This window comes from Myripristis murdjan, chromosome 2, assembly GCF_902150065.1.
Source record: "Myripristis murdjan chromosome 2, fMyrMur1.1, whole genome shotgun sequence".
Taxonomy (NCBI): domain Eukaryota; kingdom Metazoa; phylum Chordata; class Actinopteri; order Holocentriformes; family Holocentridae; genus Myripristis; species Myripristis murdjan.
In genome coordinates, this window is record NC_043981.1 from 11409952 (window position 1) to 11432500 (window position 22549).

The following is a 22549-nucleotide window of genomic DNA, read 5'->3' on the forward strand; positions in this document are numbered from 1 at the left end:
CATCAGTATACTTGTGATGCCCATGGTGACGAAATGAATTACAGCGGTCCACATAAAGTGAATTACATGAAACTTTCCATCTACGCCCACAAAAAAAAAAAAAAAAAAGCGAAAACAAAAAGAGGACACGGACACATGTTGAGGTCTGGTTTGAACATTTATATTGTGATTTTTCTGTTTATATGCAAGAGGACACATTTACTCTGTATCTCCACATGTTTTTCTTCATGTCATTTGGCCTCCACATGTTCAGAGTCAGCACATCAATAACTTACATACTGCACTGTAGCAAACATCCCGTGAAGGACAATGATATTCAGTTATATGAAAAGGTACACTGCCTTCAAGTGGCAAACAAAGCACTGTGGGTAAGTAGGATAACAGGATAACATGTTAAACAGGCCTTATACAGAACCACTTATTACAATTGAGGTTTTCTTTACGAGATCATTCAACCTGTTGATATAATGGTCTCTGTTGAGGTCTATTGTTTCAACCTCTTTCAAAGCACACTGGCAGTGGGACTTGACCTTTTAGCCCTGAAGCTACCGTTGCCATACTATAGCTATTTTAAGACCAGTGTTAATGGTCCGTGATTATAAATGATATGTCATCCTGACACATGAGGCCATGTTGAGAATGAGATAGATCACAGTTCTTCAAAAGGACAGCACTAGCACCCTAAAAATGAAGGCATTGCTGCAATAAACATGATAAAACATCCATGATCCACTCTAGGGGTGCAAAATCAAGACTTGAGCTCAGTCCCTCTGTGCTAAGGGCCGAGACAGTAATGGCACCATGAAGAAACAAGATACGATAGACACACAAAGTTGAAAGCAACATTCAGTCTAATGCCAGTCAGACGATTGGGGCTTTTCGCTAGATCCCTCCAGCCTTTCAGTTATCGACTACATCATTTAATGCTCTGTACATGAACGAGACAAATGTGTCTTTTTCGATGAGGGGGGGGTCACACCTTGTGGGGACAGAATGAGCACACTGCACACGGGCGTAGTATCCGATCTGTACATTCTACTTCCTGGGTTGTGACATCATGTGACGTTTGAAGGCGGCGGGGACTGACGAGGGAGCAGCAGCTGAAACTGTACAGATACAAACTAAAAGATCAGGTCCAAGATCAAGCCAACACACAGGGAACACACACGCCACCAACTCACACGGCCCACTAACACACACCATCACAGGCCTCCCCACAAGTTTTAGAAGTTCATTATAGGCCACATTTATTTTCTTTGCGTTGAATTAAAAAAAAAAAAAAGTAATTTGTTCCAGTTGCACAGACCTGACTCGACTGAGTCTTTGGAAGAATCTCCTTTTGCTTTGACATCTGTGCAAATCTGTGAATAAGGCTTCCTTCTGATTCATATTTGACATGTAACCCAGTGGAGAGAAAGTCGAGGAATGCTTGAGAAGCAAAAAGTAACGGATTTAAGAAGATTTTTTTTTTTTTTTTAGCTTTTTCAAGTTGCTGAATCATTGCCTGCATGTGCGTCAATTCGAAACGATTTCAAACTCTTTCCCAGTACATTCCATTGTGCCCGAACATTTTTGTGTTCCTCTCTAGCCTTTATTGACCAGGTATTAAAAGACAGAATTATAAAAAAAAAAAAAAAAGAAAATCCTTTCATTTATCGATCATTAAATAATTTCATATAAAAGCAAAACTAACAATCCCTGTTCCACAAAGGCCTTCCTAAACATTTACTACTTCACACCTATAATAATCATACATACATGCACAAACACAATGCATGTGTGCATACTCACTCTCAGTCTCTCTCTCTCTCTCTCTCTCTCTCTCTCACGTTCGCACACAACAGAAGAGCTTCATGTTTTACAGCTTGTTTTTACAGGAGGTCCATGCAGTACCAAAGCAGAAAGATCCTGATGAGTTCTTTTGTTGTTTTTTTTTTTGTCTCCAATACGTGGCACAAACTTATGGCAAAGAAGCAGATACATGGATTGGCTCAGACCTGGATCCAGTAATATTTGCACAATTCTGTTAAGTATTCATTTTAATCTGCGTGAAGCACCAGACTGGTGGGGTTTGCCGCACGGGGCAATACAAAGATTGCCAGAAAGCTTTAGACAAATACAGGAAAGTATTTGGCTGCAATTCTGGATACTTTGGGTACTTTTCTGTGGAATTTAACTACTTCAGTCTGAACTGTTTCAATGCTGTAAAACCACCAATCCAGGACTCCAAGAAGGTTAAAACAACTGCTATCATTTTTTGCAAACACTATTTGACCTTGGTCTGATTTGGCTTTCAGTATATACACAGTCTATTTATTATCATCGTGACCCTCGGAGGGCAGAGTGAAGTCAGCGTCTCTCCTGTCTCACAAATGGATTTTCACTTCGGTATCCATCCGTCTTCTGTGTCCTGGTCTCCTGAACTCAACACTCTCCGGTAAGTTTGGTGTTGTCCCCACGTTTGGGTGGCGCGGGCGGGGGTCCTCGCCTTAGCGTTGCATAGCCTGAGATGTTCCCGGACATGTAGCCCCCGTTCCCCCCGTTGCCCTGCTTCTCCTGGTCCAGGAGCAGCTCAGGGGGCGGGGGAGGCAGCGCCATGTCGTCCATGGTGCCGGCAGGGTCCAGCTTGCCTGAGAGGCGAGAGGCGTTGAGCGAGCCCTGGCGGCCCACGGACTTGCGCTTCAGAGTCCGGTTGAGGTCCTCCAGGAAGTTGGGCTGGCCTGAGCTGCCCTTTGGGGAGGTGGGTGGAGGGAGCTGGGGCGGCGGAGAGAGTGGGGGGGGCTCCGGGGTAGTGTTATTACGCCGAACAAGCGTGGGAGGTGGAGTCTTCTTCAGTGAGCCCTTTCCCCAGGTGGGGTTGCTGACGAGGGAGACAGGCGGAGGGGGAGGGGGAGCCTGTGGCTGGGGGTTGACCACGGCCACTTTGGGGGCTCCGCTGTGGGCGTCACCGCCAGGGAGCGGTGGAGGGGGCAAAAGCTCAGAGGCTGGTGGGGGAGGAGGGAAGTAGGCGCACTCAGGTGGCGGGGATGGGAAGTCGCCACTGGACTGCCGGGCCTGGCCCACTTTTGCCTGGAGAGCCAACGGCAGGTTGGCTAGGTTGAGCTTGCCTGGTTTGGGGGGAGCAGGGGGTCCAGCTGGGGGGTCCTTGGAGGGGGATCCAGTGGAGGAGGAGGCAGGACAGGAGGAGGAAGAAGGCGTGTTGTTCTGTGGGGCAAACTTGCTGAGTAGGTTCCTCCTGGACTCCTGGTAGGAAGCTGAGGAGTCGGACTTGATGCTGGAGTTCCTCTGCGGGGTGGGAGGAGGTTTCTTCATTCCAAAACAGGAGGGGCCGGTGGGGGACTTCTTCAAGGGGGAACCCAGGCCTCCAGGGGGAAGAGGGGGAGGAGGTGGGGTGGGGCCCGTGACGGGGGCGGGAGGAGGTGGGGGAGGTGGAGGAGGAGCAGGGAAGCCTGTGTTGGTCTCTGGAGGTGGAGGAGGTGGGAAGTCTGAAGACTGCGACTGCTGGCCACCACCTGGCTGCCATTTTGGTTTGGCCTTCACTGCAGGTGGGGAGAGGGGCGCTTTGGGGCTCTCAGCGTGACTGGCTGCTTGGGACGAGGCGCCTGGGAACTGGCTGGCTATCTGCTTGACTAAGGAGGTGGCAGGAGGGGCTCCGGTGGAAATGGGCGGTGGCTTGGACAGGCTGTGCTGTTTGGGCAGCGTGGGAGGAGGCGGGCCAGAGGCGTGGCCTGTCTGAAGGCTGAACTGCTTCTTCAGGGGAGCAGGTGGAGGAGGGGGAGGGGGTGGTGGCGGGGCTGGGCCACCCAAAGCACCAGGAGGTGGCGCGGGAGGGAATGGTGAGACAGGTGACACGGGCTTGGGGGCTGTCTGAGGGAGGAAGCCCGGCGTGAAGGTTTTGGGTGGGGCTGGCGGGGGTGTAGGAGGAGGAGGGAACTGGGCCGGCACTGGGAACTGCTGCGGGGGAGGTGGAGGTGGTGGGGGTGGCGGAGGGGGAGGAGGTGGGGGCGGTGGAGCCGGAGCAGGTGGTGGGGACTCCTCAAGGTATCCGTTTGGAGAGAGGAGCTCCCGCGGTGGGCTGGGGAACCTCTCCTTTAGCGCCTGCTTCAGCCCGTTGTGGCACACAGGTTGGCACACACCGGGCATGGGAGCTGGTGGTGGTGGAGGAGGAGGAGGAGGGGGAGGAAACGCAACTCCATTGGCTTGTGGAGGAGGTGGAGCTGGAGGGGTGAAGGCCATCGGGGAAGCCGGGCTAGGAGGGCCCAGCTTTAGCACAGCCATGGCCGACCCGGGGGTGGGCATTGAAGGTGGTGGAGGAGGAGGAGGAGGAGGCGGAGGTGGGACGTTAGCTGCAGGTGGGATGTGATTGACCTGGGGCTTGACCTGGGGCTTGACAGACACTTGCGCTGCTGGAGGTACCGGCCCCGGGGGCAGGACCTGCTGGGCCCCGGCGTGGAGGTGATTGGGCAACCTGTGGTGGTTAGCAGCCTGGGACGCCTTCTGGTTCTGGAACCTGGTGATTGTGCTGTACTTGTACATGGTGGGAGCTGGAGAGTGGTGCGACACGCTCTGGACTGGGGGCGGGGGAGGCGGAGGCGGAGGGGGAGGAGGAGGGGGAGGCTGCTGCTGCTGTTGCTGTAGTTGTAGTTGCTGCTGTAGTTGTTGTTGTTGTAGTTGTAGTTGCTGTTGTAATTGTTGTTGTTGTAGTTGTTGTTGTAATTGTTGTTGTTGTAGTTGCTGTTGTAGTTGTTGTTGTTGTAGTTGCTGTAGTTGTTGTTGTTGTTGTAGTTGCTGTTGTAGTTGTTGTTGTTGTTGTTGTTGTTGTTGTTGTTGTTGTTGTAGTTGCTGTTGTAGTTGCTGTTGTTGTAGTTGTAGTTGTTGCTGCTGCTGCTGCTGGGGGGGCTGTGGTGGCTGCTGGGGGGACTGGGGTGGCGGTGGGGCAGCCTGTTGAGGAGGCTGAGGCTGGGGGGGAAGGTGCTGATGCTGCGGTGGTGGTGGTGGAGGCTGGGCCTGCAGAGGGGGGTGCTGGGCCTGGGGTGGGTGTTGATGCTGGGGAGGGTGGTGATGGGACTGAGGCTGCGGCTGAGGCTGGGACTGGGGAGGGGGTGTTGGTGCGGGATGGTCGACTGAGTGTTGGCTGTGATGCCGGTGGCTGTGACCAGAATGTGGGAGTGTGGCACCTCTGGATGACTCCATCCTCATCTGTAGGAGAGAAAAATGGAGAATTGGGGATGCATTAAAAGAGCAGAGTCAAATGGGGAAGTGAAAACACGGACACAGGAAATGGGCAAAGATGCAAAGCTGAAACAAATCAGTGGCAAGTTGACATTGGTGTCACACAAAACTAGCTGTCCTGGTATTTTTGCAGCTAGATTTTTTTCCCCCCCTGCCACAACAGTTGTTGTCTACTAAAAGAACCAGTACCTTGGTGTTTTCCTCCATCTGGGTGCCTCTCTTCCAGGCCTCGGAGAAGATGGAGCTGACCACACTCTGGGACCGGCCATGAGAGGAGCCTGTGTCCACCCCACTGTCTGACTGGCCTGAATGGTTAGACTGGGACTCTGGACACACACAATGATAACACACAACTGTGAGTGATCATGAGACGGTATGCTACAGAGTACATTTTCAGTATACTATGAAATATTATTATAACTTTTATTTAATATATTCCTAATATACTAGACAATTCTTTATATGTTTTATATTTTGTTAAAGTTAATACACAATTTTCATTAGAATTATAATGCTAATATTAACATGAGGGCATACCCCTGTCTAAGCAGATTATAGGGCAGAAAACTGAAGCCTAGGGTGGCTCATTAGCAATATCAGACTCACTAGCAAACATCCCCATAAGATTTGCATTGTGGCATGTGGTTATGAGCTGGAAACACAACAGATAATCTTCTACATTTAAAGCCACAGAGCTTCGTTTTATTTACCATCAAACAAAAAGGATGTTTTTAGAAATTTAGAGAAAACAAACAAAAATTACATAAATCTAAATTTTAGATCTAAAATTCTGATAGATTTGAATGTGACTGTGAACGAGGATTATATTGGAAATTATGTCAAATTATTTTAAATGCCTTTTGAGGAAATATGCCTACACTTCTCATTAAAAATGGTGTCAAATTACAGGCTTGATTCAATTTTCCATTCACACAAACAGCTATAAAAATCTTAACACAGATTATGAAAAGAGTAATCTATTTGAAATTAATGATACTGCTGCTCAGTGCAGCAGTATATGACCAGGTATGCTGACCAGGTATGCTGGCGGAGCTGGAGCCTGATCGGATGCTGGAGGTGGAGAGGGAGGACCAGTCATACGCCGCCTCTGTCCTCTTCATGGCTTCCTGGTAGTTCATATATAGCTGCTTCCCATACTATACACACATACACACACACACATACACACACACACACACACACACACACACACACACACGGTGAACAAACGTGATGAAATAGTGTCAGTTTCCACACTTGTTATCGGAGGTGTTGATCTAAAATCAGATTGTCTAACCAAACCAGACAGCTGAGGGTTTAGACCCACCTTGGCGATGCGAATCCCGTTCACCCATTGGTGCAGAGTTCTGACATCATCACAGCACAGATACTTGATATACTGGGATTTCTTCTGGATTTGTGGGTGCTGTGAGGAGAGGTAAAAAAACAGTGTAGAAGTTAAGGTCCAGTCAGAATCATCCTATCATCATATTTTAGCACTTTCCATTACTTTAAGGCATTTCGAGCAGAAAAAACAATCCATGTATTATAATAACAGGGCCTCACCTTAAGAGCCAGGCAGTAGTCAGTAGGAGCCTTGTATTTGCTGCGGTAGTCCTGGCCATAGTACACGTTAACATGGTCCAACTGCAGGAAGCACACCAGATCTCTGGAGGCCTGCAGAGAGGAGGACACAGGGCGGAACATGGTGTATTCACTACGGGTGTCAACAGTGCAATAAACACACGGTTCGGTTTGCATTGCAGTTTTTGGGTCATGATTTTGGTTCAGCTTGTTTTGTAAATCATGGAGAAAAAAACACTACCATTTTCAATGTTCAAAAAATAACTTTTCATTCAGAGATTTGGGATAATAAAATGTTCTTTCCAAGGCAAAAGTCTACTTAGACTATTTAAAACAAACCAGTATATATATATTCCGTATATTCATTAGTTGGTCAGCTAAGTGTGTGGTTAGATGGTTGAGATATAGTGGATGTGTTTCTAACAGTCCGATGGTTGGGTTACAAAAGGCTCAGAGCTGTTCTGTGTTGCATAAAGCCGTCTGATGTCCATGGTCATGGGTCATGTGTATTTCCAAACACTGAGTCAATGAGCAAGTGATCAAATTACAGGTAACTGCATTTTCAAATTGTCCAGGCTTGTACCTTTGTATTGTATCTTCATTTTTTTTTTTTTTTTACTGTTTCCACATTGTTTGAAAATGCAGGAACATGTAGAAGCAAGCAAAGGTAAAGTTTACATTTCAAATTAATATTCAAAAGTGCCGTCATTCTGTTTACGGTCTTAAGTCAAATTGCTATGAACAGGCTTTAAATACTTTGGTAGAATTTATCACGTTTCCTTTTCCAGTATTATATTATTATTATTATACTACCAAGAACATTTTTGTGCTTGAGCTTGAAAAGCAAAATATCCACATCAGGCAGGCAGTGCAGTGCTCAGTGCCCTTGGGTGCTGTATGAAATCTAGGGCTCATATTCGCTCTCAGGGCTCAAATACAGCAACATAATGATAAACAACACTGGTCTCTACTATTACAGCTATCGAGTCCTGATGTTATGACAGTGGTAGTTGCCAGTACGAAGGTCTGTAAATGAAACACTGTGAAGCAGGATGTTGCTAAAAACAGAAGACATGTGCTCAGCAAATTTTTCCCTGGGTAAATAAAGCTTGAAAAAAAAAGTTATCAGATCCCTAAACAGGAAATACCACAGAGCAGATAGTGCAGATCTGGTTCTCATCCCCACATGTCTGCTCTCTCTTCACTTTCACTGCCCCTGTGTGCAGCAGCAATGTGCCATACATGACAGACACACACACACACACACACACACACACACTCTGTCTAACCTTGGCTTTGCCTTTGGGGACATAGTAGATCCCTGAAGCCCTGAGGAGGAAGTATCGTTTCTTCCATGACTTCTTCCCATCCTCCTTCAGCCACAGCACCCCCTCAATCTCTGGCACGGACACCGAGCTGCCACAGAAACACTCCTGAGGGGCACACACACACAAAATCAACATTACCACATGCATCTTGTGATGATTCCTCCTCATCGTTACAAATTGAAATGATAAGGCGGTAAATCATATGCAGAATTTGTGTTTCTACATCTCTCACCTCTAATAAAGCCTCTTTATTCCTGTCAGCCATCTCTGACGTCTCCTTCCGCCCCAACAAATAGTTCTGGGATAGAATGAGAGGAACAGCAAAGGGGATTAGAGGAACGAGAGAGCGTGGGGGGGGGGGTTGGGGTGGGGGGTGGGAGCTGGAGGCAGCAGGGCCAGGCGAGCTGCTTCACCTCGTCTTCTCATGTTAAATAAATTATTCACCTTTACTCACTCCTTAAAGCTTTGACCTACTTCCAACCCCTCACACACACACACACACACACACACACACTCTGGTTCACTCTCTCTAGCTCTCTAGGCACTGTAGCCACTCAGCATGCATAAACGATGTGTTTATGCACATGGCATATGCTTTAACCATTTACAGACAGAGCAGCCACTGAGTGTATTGAGAGGATGGGATATTCTCACTTTCCTGTGTCTATGTGTGTGTATGTTTGTGTGTGTGTGTGTGTTTACAAATATGAAATGGAGAGTCACCTGAGGGTTCTTGAACAGGGCGTACTTCTCAATGCGTTCGATGAACATGAGCTTGTTGTGACTGTCTCGGGTCCAGTTTAGCAGATTTTCCACCAAATTCTCATGATCCTCAAAGATTCGCTCTGAGAACGCAAAATTGAGACGCCGAAGAGCGGGAGTGAGAATGAGATGCAGAAAAGGTATGACACGTGCAGTTTGTGCTGCTGACTTGCCAAACATGCACCTCATTTCTTCCCCCCGGGGAATTTTGCTCTTTTGGGCGGGGTAGGACCTTTAACAGTGAGTTTGACTAGCCTGCAGGCACAAACATCAACTCTTCACAGATGAAAGATAATTACAGTTTACATTTGTCACCTACTTTGCTGACAAATATCTGAGTCAGGGTTGTAGCAGGTAAACTGGATCTGATTAAAAGGACAATCCAGTGACAGGTATGTTTTCATGCACAGAAAAATACACCAAATTGACAAGGGAGTACTTCTCGACTGTGGTCTGAACTTTATGACAGTTACTGCATCATTCCCTGCAGCGAACCGCGCCCAACTCGCAGACTAAAGCCAACCATAAACAGTGTTTATTTGACTCAGGTGTCCCTTGCTCCTCCCTTACCCATCTGCAGTTCGTTGATGGTTTCCACCAAGGACCAGTCTGGGCTGTAGCCGCAGTGCGACTTGTCCAGCAGGCTGTCCAGCACCTGCCTGACCGACTGCCTCTCGTCCACCATCATGGTCTTGGAGCTCTCGTCCGACATGTGGACCCTGATCACCAGCTGGGAGCAGAGGAGAAAGAGTGATGGTCAGAGACTAGCCCGTCGGTCGACTGCGTTATTAGACGATAAGCATCAAAATCATCCATGTGTTCCAGTCTGTTACTCACCCTAACTCTTTACCATACACTATGTTGAGTGATAGTTGGAAAACATGATCCATAATTAAAAAATACATTGGAAATGAGTAAAAGTTGGTGTTTATTACATGATCTGTAATTCCTCCATAAATAATATATATGTATTTGCTTGATACAGGTGATGTCTCAAGGTTATTTTTAGAATATACTTCCACTAACCACATTTAATTCCTATGGCAACAGGGAAAGTAGTCCCCTCTGGTTCATCGATCGATTCAATCGATTAAGGTCACATTATTTTGGTGTCTTATCACTTAACACACAACTTAAGAAATGAGACAATCTCCTAAAACACTTGTGTAATGATACAGTTTTACGTCAGCACACCTAATGCTGCTGCAGTGACTGAAACAATAAAATAATATTAAGAGGCAGGCACAGTTTAAATGTACCCTACAGTGATTTCATCACACCAATAAAGTTTTTAAGATTTTGTGATGATGGTCCGTCTCAAGCTGAAAAGCTGCATGGAGATTAAAAAATAATAATAATTATTTAAATTGGCTAGATGCATTCAGTCCAATCATTTATTTGTAAGGCTTATCTGGAATATTTTAAATTGTTGGAGGGCTCACTGGAGTCACATTGTACTGTATACAAGCCACCAAAGCCTAATACGCAGTAATATAGCCAATATTTTCCATCCAAGGATGACCAAATGGCCTCCATACCAGACAGGCTCAAACTAAGCTGAACGTGACAAACACACATGTGCCAAATCCTGCGTCGCACAGCCGCATCCTGTCGTGAAACCAAATAAAACCCATAAATCCGTGGCCTCCCGCTAATCCCCTCCCACCGGGACCCGGATATCCAATCAGCATGTCGGTGCAGCTGAAAGAGTGGGTGTCTGGGCCAATGAGAGCACAGGCAGGGCTGCGCGTCCCAGGCTCGGGGAGTCTGACCTACATTTCTCACAGGAGAGACCCCAAAAATCCCCCTAGTCTGCAAAAAACGGTAAAATCAGACCAAAATCCTGCGGCTCGACTCCTCCTCACAAATAAGAGCAAATCCAAAATCTACAGCCCAAACAAAAGGATCCTGTCTTCATTGTCTGAACAGCCGTTTCATGAATACAATAAACTGTACAGTCGATTATGAGCCGTGGCTGGTCATCTCAAACGCTGACAGGCACAACACTTACAGTTTAACACGCCACAGTATCCTAACTGTGCCGGATGAATGGTTTTCTATGTGGCAGCTATACCCGAGTTTCTCTTGTCATATTGTGTGTCGCTGGCAGTGTCAAGTCGCCTCCTGTTCATCGAAACACAAACTATTCACCGCGGATAAAAGGACACCATTCTGCTCGACGCCGTTGTGGTCATTCACAGAGACGGGTCATTCACTGGCGGAAACACTGGTGAAAATGGCCTGCCTGTGGAGCCGTGTACTCACTTCCCAATGGGCTCCAAAGAGCAACCCCCACCAACACACACACACACACACACCACACACACACACACACTATGGTTCTCAATGGAGCAAAGCGTCTCAGCTGTTCACCCCCCAAAAAAATTGATAAATAAGGCATCTCATGCAGAATGTGTCTGGATTGTCTTACAGTACACACCCTCTCTTTTTCTGGAGCCTCCGTTTGATTTCTCGCTCCCTTCTCTAGCAGACATGCGCGCACACACACACACACACACACACACATATAATCAAACACTGCAATGACCTATTTTCTCTGCACTTCACCGCCTCACTGTGAATGAAGTTCACAAAGAAATGCAGCATGCAGTGAATACGACATGACAGCAATTAAATGCAAGACAGTATGGACTGTAAGAGACACTGTGTGTGTGTACATGTGCGTGTGTGTGTGTGTGTGTGTGTGTGTGTGTGGACAAAGGGAAGAGGTAGTCCTACCTTTTTGACTTGTGCCTCCTTGATTTTTTCCAGGGCAACTCGGATCTTCTCTGCCTTCAATTTGGCAGCCTGTTCCTCCTAAATGGACATAGAGAAGCATAGTTAATACAGCTCTCACACACACACAATGACAAAAATGCGTACACACACACACACACAAACCCCATATAAACCGGCGGGAGTCTTTTGATTTCTTGCCCTTTCCTCATCTTCTCCACTCATGTCTCTCAGCGTTCCTCTGGCTAGAATAAGACATCATGCACGCACAACCTCATCAATTAGCAAACACCCGTCTCAGGCGTTTAAACGGACACATCTCAGGCGCACGGTGTCAAACGCAAAGCCAAATCCGTTTCCATTCATGGCTTAGGATCGCTTACCTGCCCCCTCCAACAAGATGCCATCACCTCCATTTCGCAGGTTGAGTGTGTGTGCGACTCGTATCACGTGCGTGAGCGTTCTGTCACACGCAAATAAGCCTGGCGCCGTGATCCTAAACCAGCGTTACCATGACATTCGTCCAGTGTTCAATCAAATAAGGTGCCACACTTATTGTCTATGGGTCCATACTGTATTCGTATAGAGCGGCTGCGATTTCCCTTTGATCTCTTTACACAGCAGAAGGGAAACAATAGTGGAGGATCCCCAAAGGGCGACAGGCTGCGGATGAGCATAAGATCAGTTCATAAAGCCTCTGTGCCCTCTACTCAAAGACACAATGACACTCCTGCACACGTCCAACTCAGAGGTTGGTGTCAAAAAACGAAGAAACATCCAAATACGTCCAAAATTTGTTTACAGGAAAACAGCCACCGTTCCTCGCTTGTTTTTCCACCAGAGCATCAAAACAAATGAGACATCAGCGGAAACTGAATTTCCCTGTTTGCCACCAATAAATGTAAAGAGTTATTCCACAGTTATCCTCAACGTGTGAAGACAAAACTCAACAGTGTTCGACGACAGCAACATCTTCGGCGACGGCAGCCGAGCCAACCAGGACTGTGCTAATCGTCAGGACTTTGTGACAGCGTAGGTTCACGGACACACACACACACACACATGTGCGCACGAGATGGAGCACACAACTTGACTAAAACCCCAAGTGAGACAGCAGGGAGGAGGGTGGGAAGCCCCTCCCTCTTCCAACCCCCGACCCTCTCTTCCTCCTTGCTTCCCTCTCTCTCTCTCTCTCTCTCTCTCTCTGTGTGTGTGTCTGTCTGTAACAGATGCAGAGGTTTGGGAGCGTGCCCAATTGATGGAACATAATCCCCACAAAAATAGTAGAGTGCTGGGTCAGCCAACCAGTGAGCCCCGTTCGCCAGACCCTCTTCCCTTTAGCCAATTGGGACGGAGCGGGGAGACCTGAACAACACCGGGCCCACGGCTGAACTCCACTGACAAGGACAGAGGATGGCATTTAGGGGAATGCGAAGCTAAGGCTCTGAATATTTGAAGCCGTGTGTGTGTGTGTGTGTGTGAGGGAGGGCGAATGGGGGGTAAGCAGGCTCCAAGCCTCTTATCTCGGGCACCCCCCTCCTTGACCCAGACTACCTTTCCACATGACCGACTTGAGGACACACACACACACTAATGCAATATCGCAAACGCTCTGTTTAGCCAACACACAGTGGCAGGCTTTTAGTCACACGAGTGTATTTGTGTGTGTGTGTGTGTGTGTGAATGAGAGAGAGAAAGAGGGGGTCACGGGAGTTGTGCAGATTATAGTCGAGTCAATCTGAGTCACACTGTTGGTTTAGCCCCATGAATGTGAGTGCAAGCCCTCCACATCTCTCTCTCTTCTCTATTCTTCTCTCTCTCTCTCGACACTACACCCGGCTTTTCACTACACATTAGTCCGATTTCTATTCCGCAGGCGCTTTCCCTTCCACTTGCACACTCATCCACACCAGAGTCAATTTTAAAAGGCTTTTCTGCCTAGCCTAGAAAAAAATAAATCTTGGCACCCGCTCCCTTTGAAGTCTTTCCACTCTCTCCCTCCTCGCTTGTTCCCAAACATCCCACACTCATTCAGTATTCTGATTTTGCGGACAGAGCGAGGAGGGAGAGAATCTGCGAGTCCGAGTGATCGCACACTCTCTCTTTCTCTTCCTCTCCATTTCTGTGGAAAGTGTAACACTAACACACAAACTCCTTCACAGTCTGTGCGCCGCAGGCAATCTCCCTTCTGCCACTTTCTAAACCATTTAAATGCCCTCTGCATACACGGGCAGACTGACGGCCTATACGCCAAACACAGAAACCAATAGCCCTCAGCTCCACTGGAGTAATGCCATCGTTGGAAAAAGAATGGAAGATATTGTAACTGCCCCAAAGATTCTGGCTCTAAAATCAGAGGGCAGATGAATTGTGTGGTTATGACAGAGAGAGTGAGCCAAACCTACAGATGCACCAATTAACCAGTGTGCCTCTTTGCTGGCATCAATATTATACTCAAAAGGATGGAGAGGGCTGGAAAGGTTGTGGAAAATAACTGCAATTCCACGCTCTTAGTCGCTAATGACAATCTTTAGCGTGAGATATAAAAGACTGCAATGTGTTCGGAGGTCTTTCAAGGCCTGCAATCTCTTCAAACTCATCTTCCAGACTTCTGTGCTAATATCTGAGAGCAGCGGCGAGCTCCGTTGCTCTTGAATTCCTCGTTCTCGGGCTGGTGAGTCTCAGCAAGATTTTTTTTTTAAAAAAGACCCCGGCGTTCATCATCTACACCACTTGGAATCCCTTGCCTTGCACTTGGCCACTTGCCGCGCAGCGACGGCAGGATAAATCACAATAAGACGGCAGCCAGTTTCAAACCGCAGATCTGCACACATCTGATAGGCATAAGCTCTGCACGGGAGCCAAGGGCTGCAACCAATAGAGTCGCTGGGAAAGCTGACCGTCGCCAAGGGCTTTACAGTAAGACAAAGAGTGGAGGAAGGATGGGGGGGCTTAGATTAACAATGATAGCAGCACTAACAAATGGTACAGCGAGAGCAAGACAGAGAGACAGATCTAAAATAATGGACGAGATGTGAAACGAGACAAGGGAAGAGGCAGCGGTGATACAATGGGGCGGAAGACATGAAAGGGCATCAGAAATGAGGAGATAAAAGATAAAAAAACAGAGAAAGCGAGAGCCACAGAAACAGAGAGAGAGAGAGAGAGAAGGGGGTGAAAGGTGAAGCATGTATTGAATACAGGGTCACAGATGGACAACAGGCTCACACCCTGAAGCCAAAGAGGATTAGTTCATACAAACATGGTAATTATTTCAAAGAGAACACAACACCGCGCTGTATATAAGCAACTCAGACTGAAATTCCTCTTGTGGCACATGTTGACCAGACACGCATGCATTTTTCCTCATCCTGTGCTTGCGTGTGTGACAGAGAGAGCACTGTTGAGCTCATATCCAATGTGTTTCAATTGCATTACACACCAATTTTTCCAAGGATATCACTTACATATATTATAAGTGATACCCTCAGTGGATGATAAATATTGCAGGTTCAAGTGGGACACACATACATGCACATAATCCTTCCATAACAAAAACTTTCCCCCCACCCCTGTCCCAAACGTCTCAGTGCAAATAAACACATAGTTACATGTAGAGAGGGATGACAGAGACTCAAGAGTGGGGGAAAAGATGAAAATAAGCAACAGAGTCTATCAAATCTATCAGCATGCAAGCAGTTAGAGGTGAAAAAACAGATTTGAAGTTAAAATCCACCCTCTGACACGGCTCGGTCTCAGTCTGTGATGTTCAGTGTTCATTTCCAGCAGTTACTTTGTGATAAACTGCCCGTCATTTATTTTTGGTGTGTACCCGCATTTCCTCAACCTGGCTCAACCACTTTTACTTCACCAATCGATTTCCCATATTTCCCAGAGTGCCTTTCACCGAGCCCCTGAGAACGGGCCTGCACTTGTTGTATTCAGTTGTTAGTTGTTTGTAGAGGTGATCATAGCAATAGCGGTAGCAGCAGGCCGTTTGCCAGCCAAGAAAAAAAGCAAGCTGCACCCTTTTCTCAAAATGCAACTCGTCACGTAGCTGCGTTGCATTCTGGGCTACTGTCAGCGGGTAAACTGGCATCTCTTTTAAAACCAATTTCTTCCTGTGCGACTGTTGAACGTCAGAGAAAATTAGTAAATCTGTGGTGACAGACGCTAAAATAAAATTTGCTAAGAAATGCGCGGTACACCACCAATAGCTGTTTTTTTATTTCACTGTTTTGGGGTGGATTTTCCCTTTACACCACATGCAAAGGAGGAGCGGGGAGCAGACCAGCTGCACGTGAGAAAACCAGAGAAGCGAGAGTGAATGAGGGAGTCACCTTGGTCAGGAGGTGAGAGGGCTTTCCAGCTATGCTTTTCAGAATGAGCGAGGTTTCTCGGTCCAGATAGGAGTGCTTGGGTGAGGAGAGGGGGGGAGGGGGAGAAAAAGAGAGTAGAGGAAGAGACAAAATATAGAGAAGTCAGTGCCAGATGATTCTTGGTGGCTTATTAATCGCAGGGTTTTGATCTGTTTATGTAAAGCAGCGTGGAAGCGAGAGCAGATTCCATAGCTGGAGCGCCGAGCACTTTGTGGCTGTCATTAGCTGCAACTGTGGGTGGAGAAGCAATGATTATGGAGAGTGAATATTTGCAAAACAAACCTGGTTGCCATAGACTGGAGTATGTACACACACCTACTGTGCACTGTGGCTAGCTACAGAGCCTATAGTCTACAGCTACTTTCACCAACATACAATCTCTCTTACACACCATACACACTTTAAGGCTCCTGGTTACATGTGCACACATAACACACAGACCCAGGGCTGCACGGCTATGGCTGACACATCTATCCTGACAATTTTGCGAAATATTAGCTTATCTTGTTTAGTCTTGATGATATGAGAAAAATAATTTTATTACAGTTTTTGCATATTTTATCAGCATACTAAGTGAAATGAAGTATTTCAGTACTGACAATAGAATCCTAACACATGATTATGCTGAATATGACACAGTGTGCAGCCCTGTATTGGTTTATGCAAGTGCACATATGCATGCATACACTCACATGCACACACACTTACAGTGGCATGATCCACTTCCCTCTCTCCCGAGGTGAAGTCAAGCTGCCGTCTGGCCGTCTTACCATTGGCCCGCCGCAGTGTGACATGCTGGGAAGTCAGGAAGTGCAGGGTGTGTGTGGACAGAGAGCACAGGTGCAGGAAAGGATGCAAACACACACACACAATATAAACACATGCAGCAGGACAGGAGGACATGCGTGACACTGTAAAAGTTAGCATGTAAACTTGCTGAGTCTGTCATGACATGCTCCTGTTTTTCTTGGGTTAGATTTCTCCTTCTCTTTTTCCTCTCCTTCAAGTCACCTGAGCACAGACATTTTATAAACACTATTTATTATTTAAAGTCTAAGCAGTTCCTCTCAAAGCTTTTGGTTAGAGAGCAAAAGATGCTTGGTCAGGAAACAAAGGCGATCAAGAAAAGTAGGTGTTAACGACGTAATCCAAGTCACACATGGGAGCATGAGAGGAGATTACAGCGTATTCACCAACGACTCATTAACCCACCAACCAATGCTCAATACACAAGCTGTATTGTGCATTGACTCAGTTTACACTTGAGGCATGCGGTTTCTCCCAGACATCGTGCTGTGTGGGTTATACATGCAGGAAAACTGTTAGCCAAGTTACAGCGGCATCGAGGTTAATTCCCTTTCAATTCAGCCAATTTTGCATTTGGATTTGCAGGAAAAAAACAAAAATCCAAATATTTCAATCTTCCCTTAAAGTGAGAATGCTACTTCTGTTGTTGATCAGTGAAAAACAGCTATATTTTTGCATTTTCACTGAGTGAACTGAAATTTAATTGACCCCAAACTTGATGCACAGACTGCTCAGTCACTTACCGGCACATTTTAGTAATGTACAGACACACACACATACAGTCTCTCACTCTCACACACACCCACTTCCTCCTTCGCTTATGATATAATTGCTGTCATACTGTGTCTACTGATTGGATATCATTGGCCTGGATGTGTGTTACTTTCAGAATACATCAGTCGTACCTCGGTGCTGGTCTGGCCTTGTCCCTGTGCGTTCGGGGCGCTCTGACCCTCCGCCTCTCCTCCCTTCAGCACTTTATCGATATCCAGCGAGTCCATGCTGGACGCTGAGGCACATGCTGAATTTACACTGGAGCGCTGGGATGGAGCTTCCTGTTCGCTGACCGTGCCCACCGAGCCTGTCCTCCGGTGCTGCCCGCCGCCAGAGGAGCCGGACGAGGGCCGCCGCAGCGTGGTGGAGGAGTAGGAAGAGGAGGAAGAGGAGGAGGAAGACGAGGTCTGGCGGGCCGCTTCGTCCATGCTGAGCGAGGCCTTCTCCAGCTGAGCCGTGATGTCGTCCAGGGAGAAGTTGGAGGCCACGGGCCGGGTGTTGACGCTGCCGCCGCGAACCGTGTTGGCAGGCGACGCCCGGGTGCTGCTGCTGGTGCTCCCTGATGGCATGTTGAAACACAGGTCAGATGGAAATACGGATATCACAAGTATACAAGGATACAAGTATACAAGGAAGTTTATTGGTCATTGTACAACAGGTTGTATAATGAAATTAAAAGTATCAACACTTATGTAACAGGTCAATACCAAAATTTTTGTATTGGTTACTCAGTGCTCTAATAAAGCCTTAGCCTGTTTGTTTTATTACTGTTTTAAAGCACAACATTTCATTTAGCTCCTTTAAATTGTAAATAAACACTTTGCTGGGCTTTTTCTTTGTTTTTTACTTGATGGTTATCAGCCAGTGTTGCATTGATAACTCAGGTGTTCTTATTCTAGTATAGCCGATGTGTTTAAATATTTCTCATTACTTGTTGAAGTTCATCCCAATATTTAAATAAAGAAGTGTGTGCTGAATGGGATTTTGGTTGAATTTCAGTATTGGCATCAATTGCCCAAATTCTGGCACTGTAAATCTGTAATCTTGTGATTTGGTGATATCCATACAGTAGATGGACAGCAGAGGGACTGTATTGTAAATGCACTGCATTTCAAATAAAATGTTCCCTAAATATATTTCATAAGAAGAGGAGTCTCTTCAAACAATTTTGCTATTCCTTCCCAACTTTGAATGTAACAGGTTTCTAACTTAAAGATGCTACATGAAGCATTTTTGAACATCAACATAAATTATTATCAAATTCATTGCAATACTTTGGTATAATTATGCTAAACAAATAAGAACATAGCTGAACGACTGGTAGCCTCAAACCAGTGGTAACTTGTTTGTTGTTTATTTTTGCAAAGAGAGTGTTGGCCTCTCTATCTCCAGGATTGTTTATGTTTCACTTCACTGAAATGGGGGTGTTGTGGCAATGACTAATAAATGCTAAAATGCATAATCATGCACTCAAAAATGAGACATAAAAGCACGAGAGGACATGCAGGATTACCTCCACTGCTGCTCCCTCCCCCACTGCTCTGCTTGGTGCTGGCACTGCGGCCCCCGGGAGCCCGTTGCTTGGCTTGGCCCTGGCTGCGGGACGAGGAGTTGGGCTTGCCGATGGTGTTGAGCTCCTGCTCGATGGAGCACAGGTCAGCCATCAGGGCGTCCAAGTCTACGGTGTCTCCCTGGTTCAACGCCTCTGGAGGGACGAAAGTGGAGAGACGAGAGCACGGAGGGGTAGAGGGAAGAGGAGAAATGTTTAATGATGCACCTTTTAGGAATATAATCAATACAACTAACAGTAAACCAAGATGATGATGGATAATTCCCCCTAAAATGTATCTGAAATCCATTGCCAATCTTCTCTGCATGCAAGAGCTGAGTTTGTTTTCATTAATGTCATAAAACTGACATGGTAATGATTAGTTGATAGTAAAATGTGACTCATAGTACCTTTATAGCACAATTGTTATCTTACACTTGACATATGAAGGCATGGAGGGACATGTACATAGTATTTATGTCACATTATCCAGCAGGTCTGCCTCTGCTGCTTCTCCCTCCACTTAAAAAAAAAAAAAAAAAAATTCTGACTGTATTCATTCATTGTTATTCTGCTGGTGTGGACGGGATGTGACTGACTGACTGACATGTGCCACTTCAGAGTCTCACCATTGATGTTGTACATGGAGAAGCGGTAGGAGAAGTTGGCCATGTTGGTCTCCTGCCTGAGAGGGGGCTTCTGCAATGCCTTCTGGGGCCGGCCATCGTCCAGACTCTACAGGACACACACACACACACACACACACACACACACACACACCGAGAAAGATAAGGGCATACACACAGGCGTAAATCGAGGTGCACACATGCCAAAATCACACACACGCTACATGCTTACAGTTCATAGTCAAAACACAGGATACAAGTATCTATTATGCATGACTGCTAGATTCCCAAGTCTATCACAAACACACTCACACACACACATACACACACATACACACACAAATACACGATACAAGGTGGTGGTGGGAAGGGAGTTGCTAGGATACAGTAGAGGGAGACGGGATTAGCAGTGTAAGGTTGCTATGGATACAGCCCCTTCCTCTCTCTGTTCTTTTCTACCTGTGTGAATCTGTGTGTGTGTGTGTGTGTGTGTGTGTGTGTGTGAGATAGAGAGTGAGAGAGCGAGGGTGTGTTAACCTGTGTGAGCTTGTCCAGCTCGCCAAGCCAGGCTCCAAACATCTTGTCCAGGTCCTGATCCTCCTTATCGCTGTCCTCCTCCGCCCCATGGTCCAACTCATCATCTGACACCTGGTCCATCTATGGCGCACACACACACACACACACGCACACACACACACACACACACACACACGTAGGAATAGAGCAAAAGGCAAAAACAGAAATTGTCAGTCTAGTGTACATAAACTTAAACACTATCAGATTACACCCATGTAGCAAGGATGATCTACAAAAAAAAAAAAAAGAAAGACAGAAGAGAAAAAAAAAAAAACCTTCAGCTCATCTCATGCCAACCTCACTGCCTGTTACCATGGCAACCCTTCATGGACCCCTGGCGGGCACCCTATGCATTCTGAGCAGCGGAATGCCCCGTAGTGTCTCGTTTACTGTCATCCGCCGACACGCCCAACATCACTAATCCGAGTCAAGGACCAAAACTGAGAGGGATGCCTGTGGATATCAATGGCAGAGGGAGGAGGAGGAGGAGGAGGAGGAGGAGGGTGACACCTTCCTCAAGCCCGCAGACCAACCAGCACCCTGCTCATGGATGCTGTGGGGAACCAGAAATCCGCACTGATCCACCAAACCTGTGGTGTGCATGTGGATTTAGACAACAGTCAAACAGCACCGACCGACACTCCCACGTGGTGTCGACGGTAACGTGAGCCGCTGTTACTGCAGACACAGCAAGTTGCTTGTCAGAGCCCAGCTGTGCTCTGTCACAGGCGGTGATGGAGTGCCCTCTAGTGGACACAAACGATACTGATCACTCACATCCTGGCTGAGTGTCGGGCAAGTCCAGCACCGAGGCCAAGTGACTCATTTCCAGCGGGCGTCCAGTCACACAACAGAGGAAGTGATGAGGCCTCCGGAAAGCATCTTAGCACTGACCAGTTTCAGCATAATACAATGAAAAGTTTCTCAAACGTCAACCACTAATATTGAGTGTTCATCAACACCACTGCTACCCTTTCAGATTATAACATACCTGAAAGGCACATACCTAACACACAACAGACGATAACGTAGACGCAGGTAATATTATGATCTCATGCTGTGTCTGGTGTTGTAGTTTTCATGTGAAAATGGCCTGAGCGCCGGTGAAGGCATCAAACTATGCAGCCTTTTTTAATGTATTCAGTGTCTAGACAAGAAAACGTTAACTCAAAACACGACAGCTGAGAAGCGAAGGCAAATAAAAGAACTTAATATAAATGTGCAACGTAGAAAAAAAAAACAAAGGATGAGGACTGAAGATTAAAAAGTTTTGACAAAGCTGATTTTTTTTTAGGGCTCTTAGGAAGACTTTTAGGTCCAGCTCCATTCTGACAGTAAATAACAGTGTGTGTGTGGTGTCGGTGTGTGCGTGCAGGTCCCGCCCTGTTCCTTTGCATCATACCAACGTCAGCCGAGGAGTCAAACTGTTTGGAGAGCACTGATTATCACTCAGTGTCGAGCATGATAACACACACACACACACATGCCCACTTGCATGGAGGATATCTGGTGATATGATCTGTTGATTCATGTGTTGGAGGGGGAAGGAAGGCACGTACGAGCACAGGGGGAGCCACGCCTGGGATGCCTGGTCGGGTGCCAGAGGAGGAGCATGCGATACACACACGCATATGCATGGACATCCACACATTAACCACTCATTTACTGCATATCCTACCACCCAAAACACAACCGCCTTGACTTTTTATACTTAATCTAACTACAAAACAAACAGTATCTCCGTCTCCTTTCTCCTCGCCTGCACTTCACCCCTCTCTTGGTACGGCCCGGCGCCCCCCCCGGCGTGGTCCAGTTAGATGGATCAGGCCTGTGTAATCCCATTGATGTTCTGTACGGATGTTGTTCCCTCCTGTTGTGCCTGCTGCGTGGTGTCAGTCACTACTGGGGATTGCACCAAACTGGGATTAACCCCTCTGATGACCGCTGTTCGTTTGATCCTATAAATGTCTGTGTCTGTGTGTGTGTGTGTGTCCAAGAACATAAATCTAAATGGAATACGTTAATGCAATCCAAAAGTCAGGCATTGGCTGTTTTTTTTTTTTTTTTTTGTTAGTGAAGTAGTGTGACCGAATAGACAATAGATAAAAAGTAATAAAACATGCTGTGCTTGGCAAAGCAAACAGGAATATGATAGGGGCGCTGTTGAAAAGTTACACACACACACACACACACACA

At 46.8% G+C, this 22549-nt stretch overlaps 1 protein-coding gene across 4 annotated transcripts in view; it reads right to left on the reverse strand.

The window, feature by feature from the left end:
* Nucleotides 1-144: 144 nt before the first annotated feature.
* The window catches only part of raph1b (Ras association (RalGDS/AF-6) and pleckstrin homology domains 1b), a 48629-nt gene continuing 26224 nt past the window's right edge, over nt 145-22549 (reverse strand). The window contains exons 3-18 of one of the 4 annotated variants that reach the window (XM_030072306.1): nt 20315-20434; nt 19781-19886; nt 19116-19307; nt 17734-18161; nt 16730-16816; nt 15983-16057; nt 11646-11723; nt 9477-9636; nt 8868-8989; nt 8377-8442; nt 8106-8249; nt 6799-6909; nt 6560-6658; nt 6269-6389; nt 5422-5558; nt 145-5199 (exon numbers count right to left, since the gene is read on the reverse strand). In XM_030072306.1, the coding sequence (XP_029928166.1) occupies nt 2425-5199; nt 5422-5558; nt 6269-6389; nt 6560-6658; nt 6799-6909; nt 8106-8249; nt 8377-8442; nt 8868-8989; nt 9477-9636; nt 11646-11723; nt 15983-16057; nt 16730-16816; nt 17734-18161; nt 19116-19307; nt 19781-19886; nt 20315-20434 (4821 nt within the window). In that variant the 3' untranslated portion in view covers nt 145-2424. The remainder of the gene's footprint in view (nt 5200-5421; nt 5559-6268; nt 6390-6559; nt 6659-6798; nt 6910-8105; nt 8250-8376; nt 8443-8867; nt 8990-9476; nt 9637-11645; nt 11724-15982; nt 16058-16729; nt 16817-17733; nt 18162-19115; nt 19308-19780; nt 19887-20314; nt 20435-22549) is intronic. The other 3 variants (XM_030072325.1, XM_030072315.1, XM_030072335.1) reach the window with 3 other exon arrangements.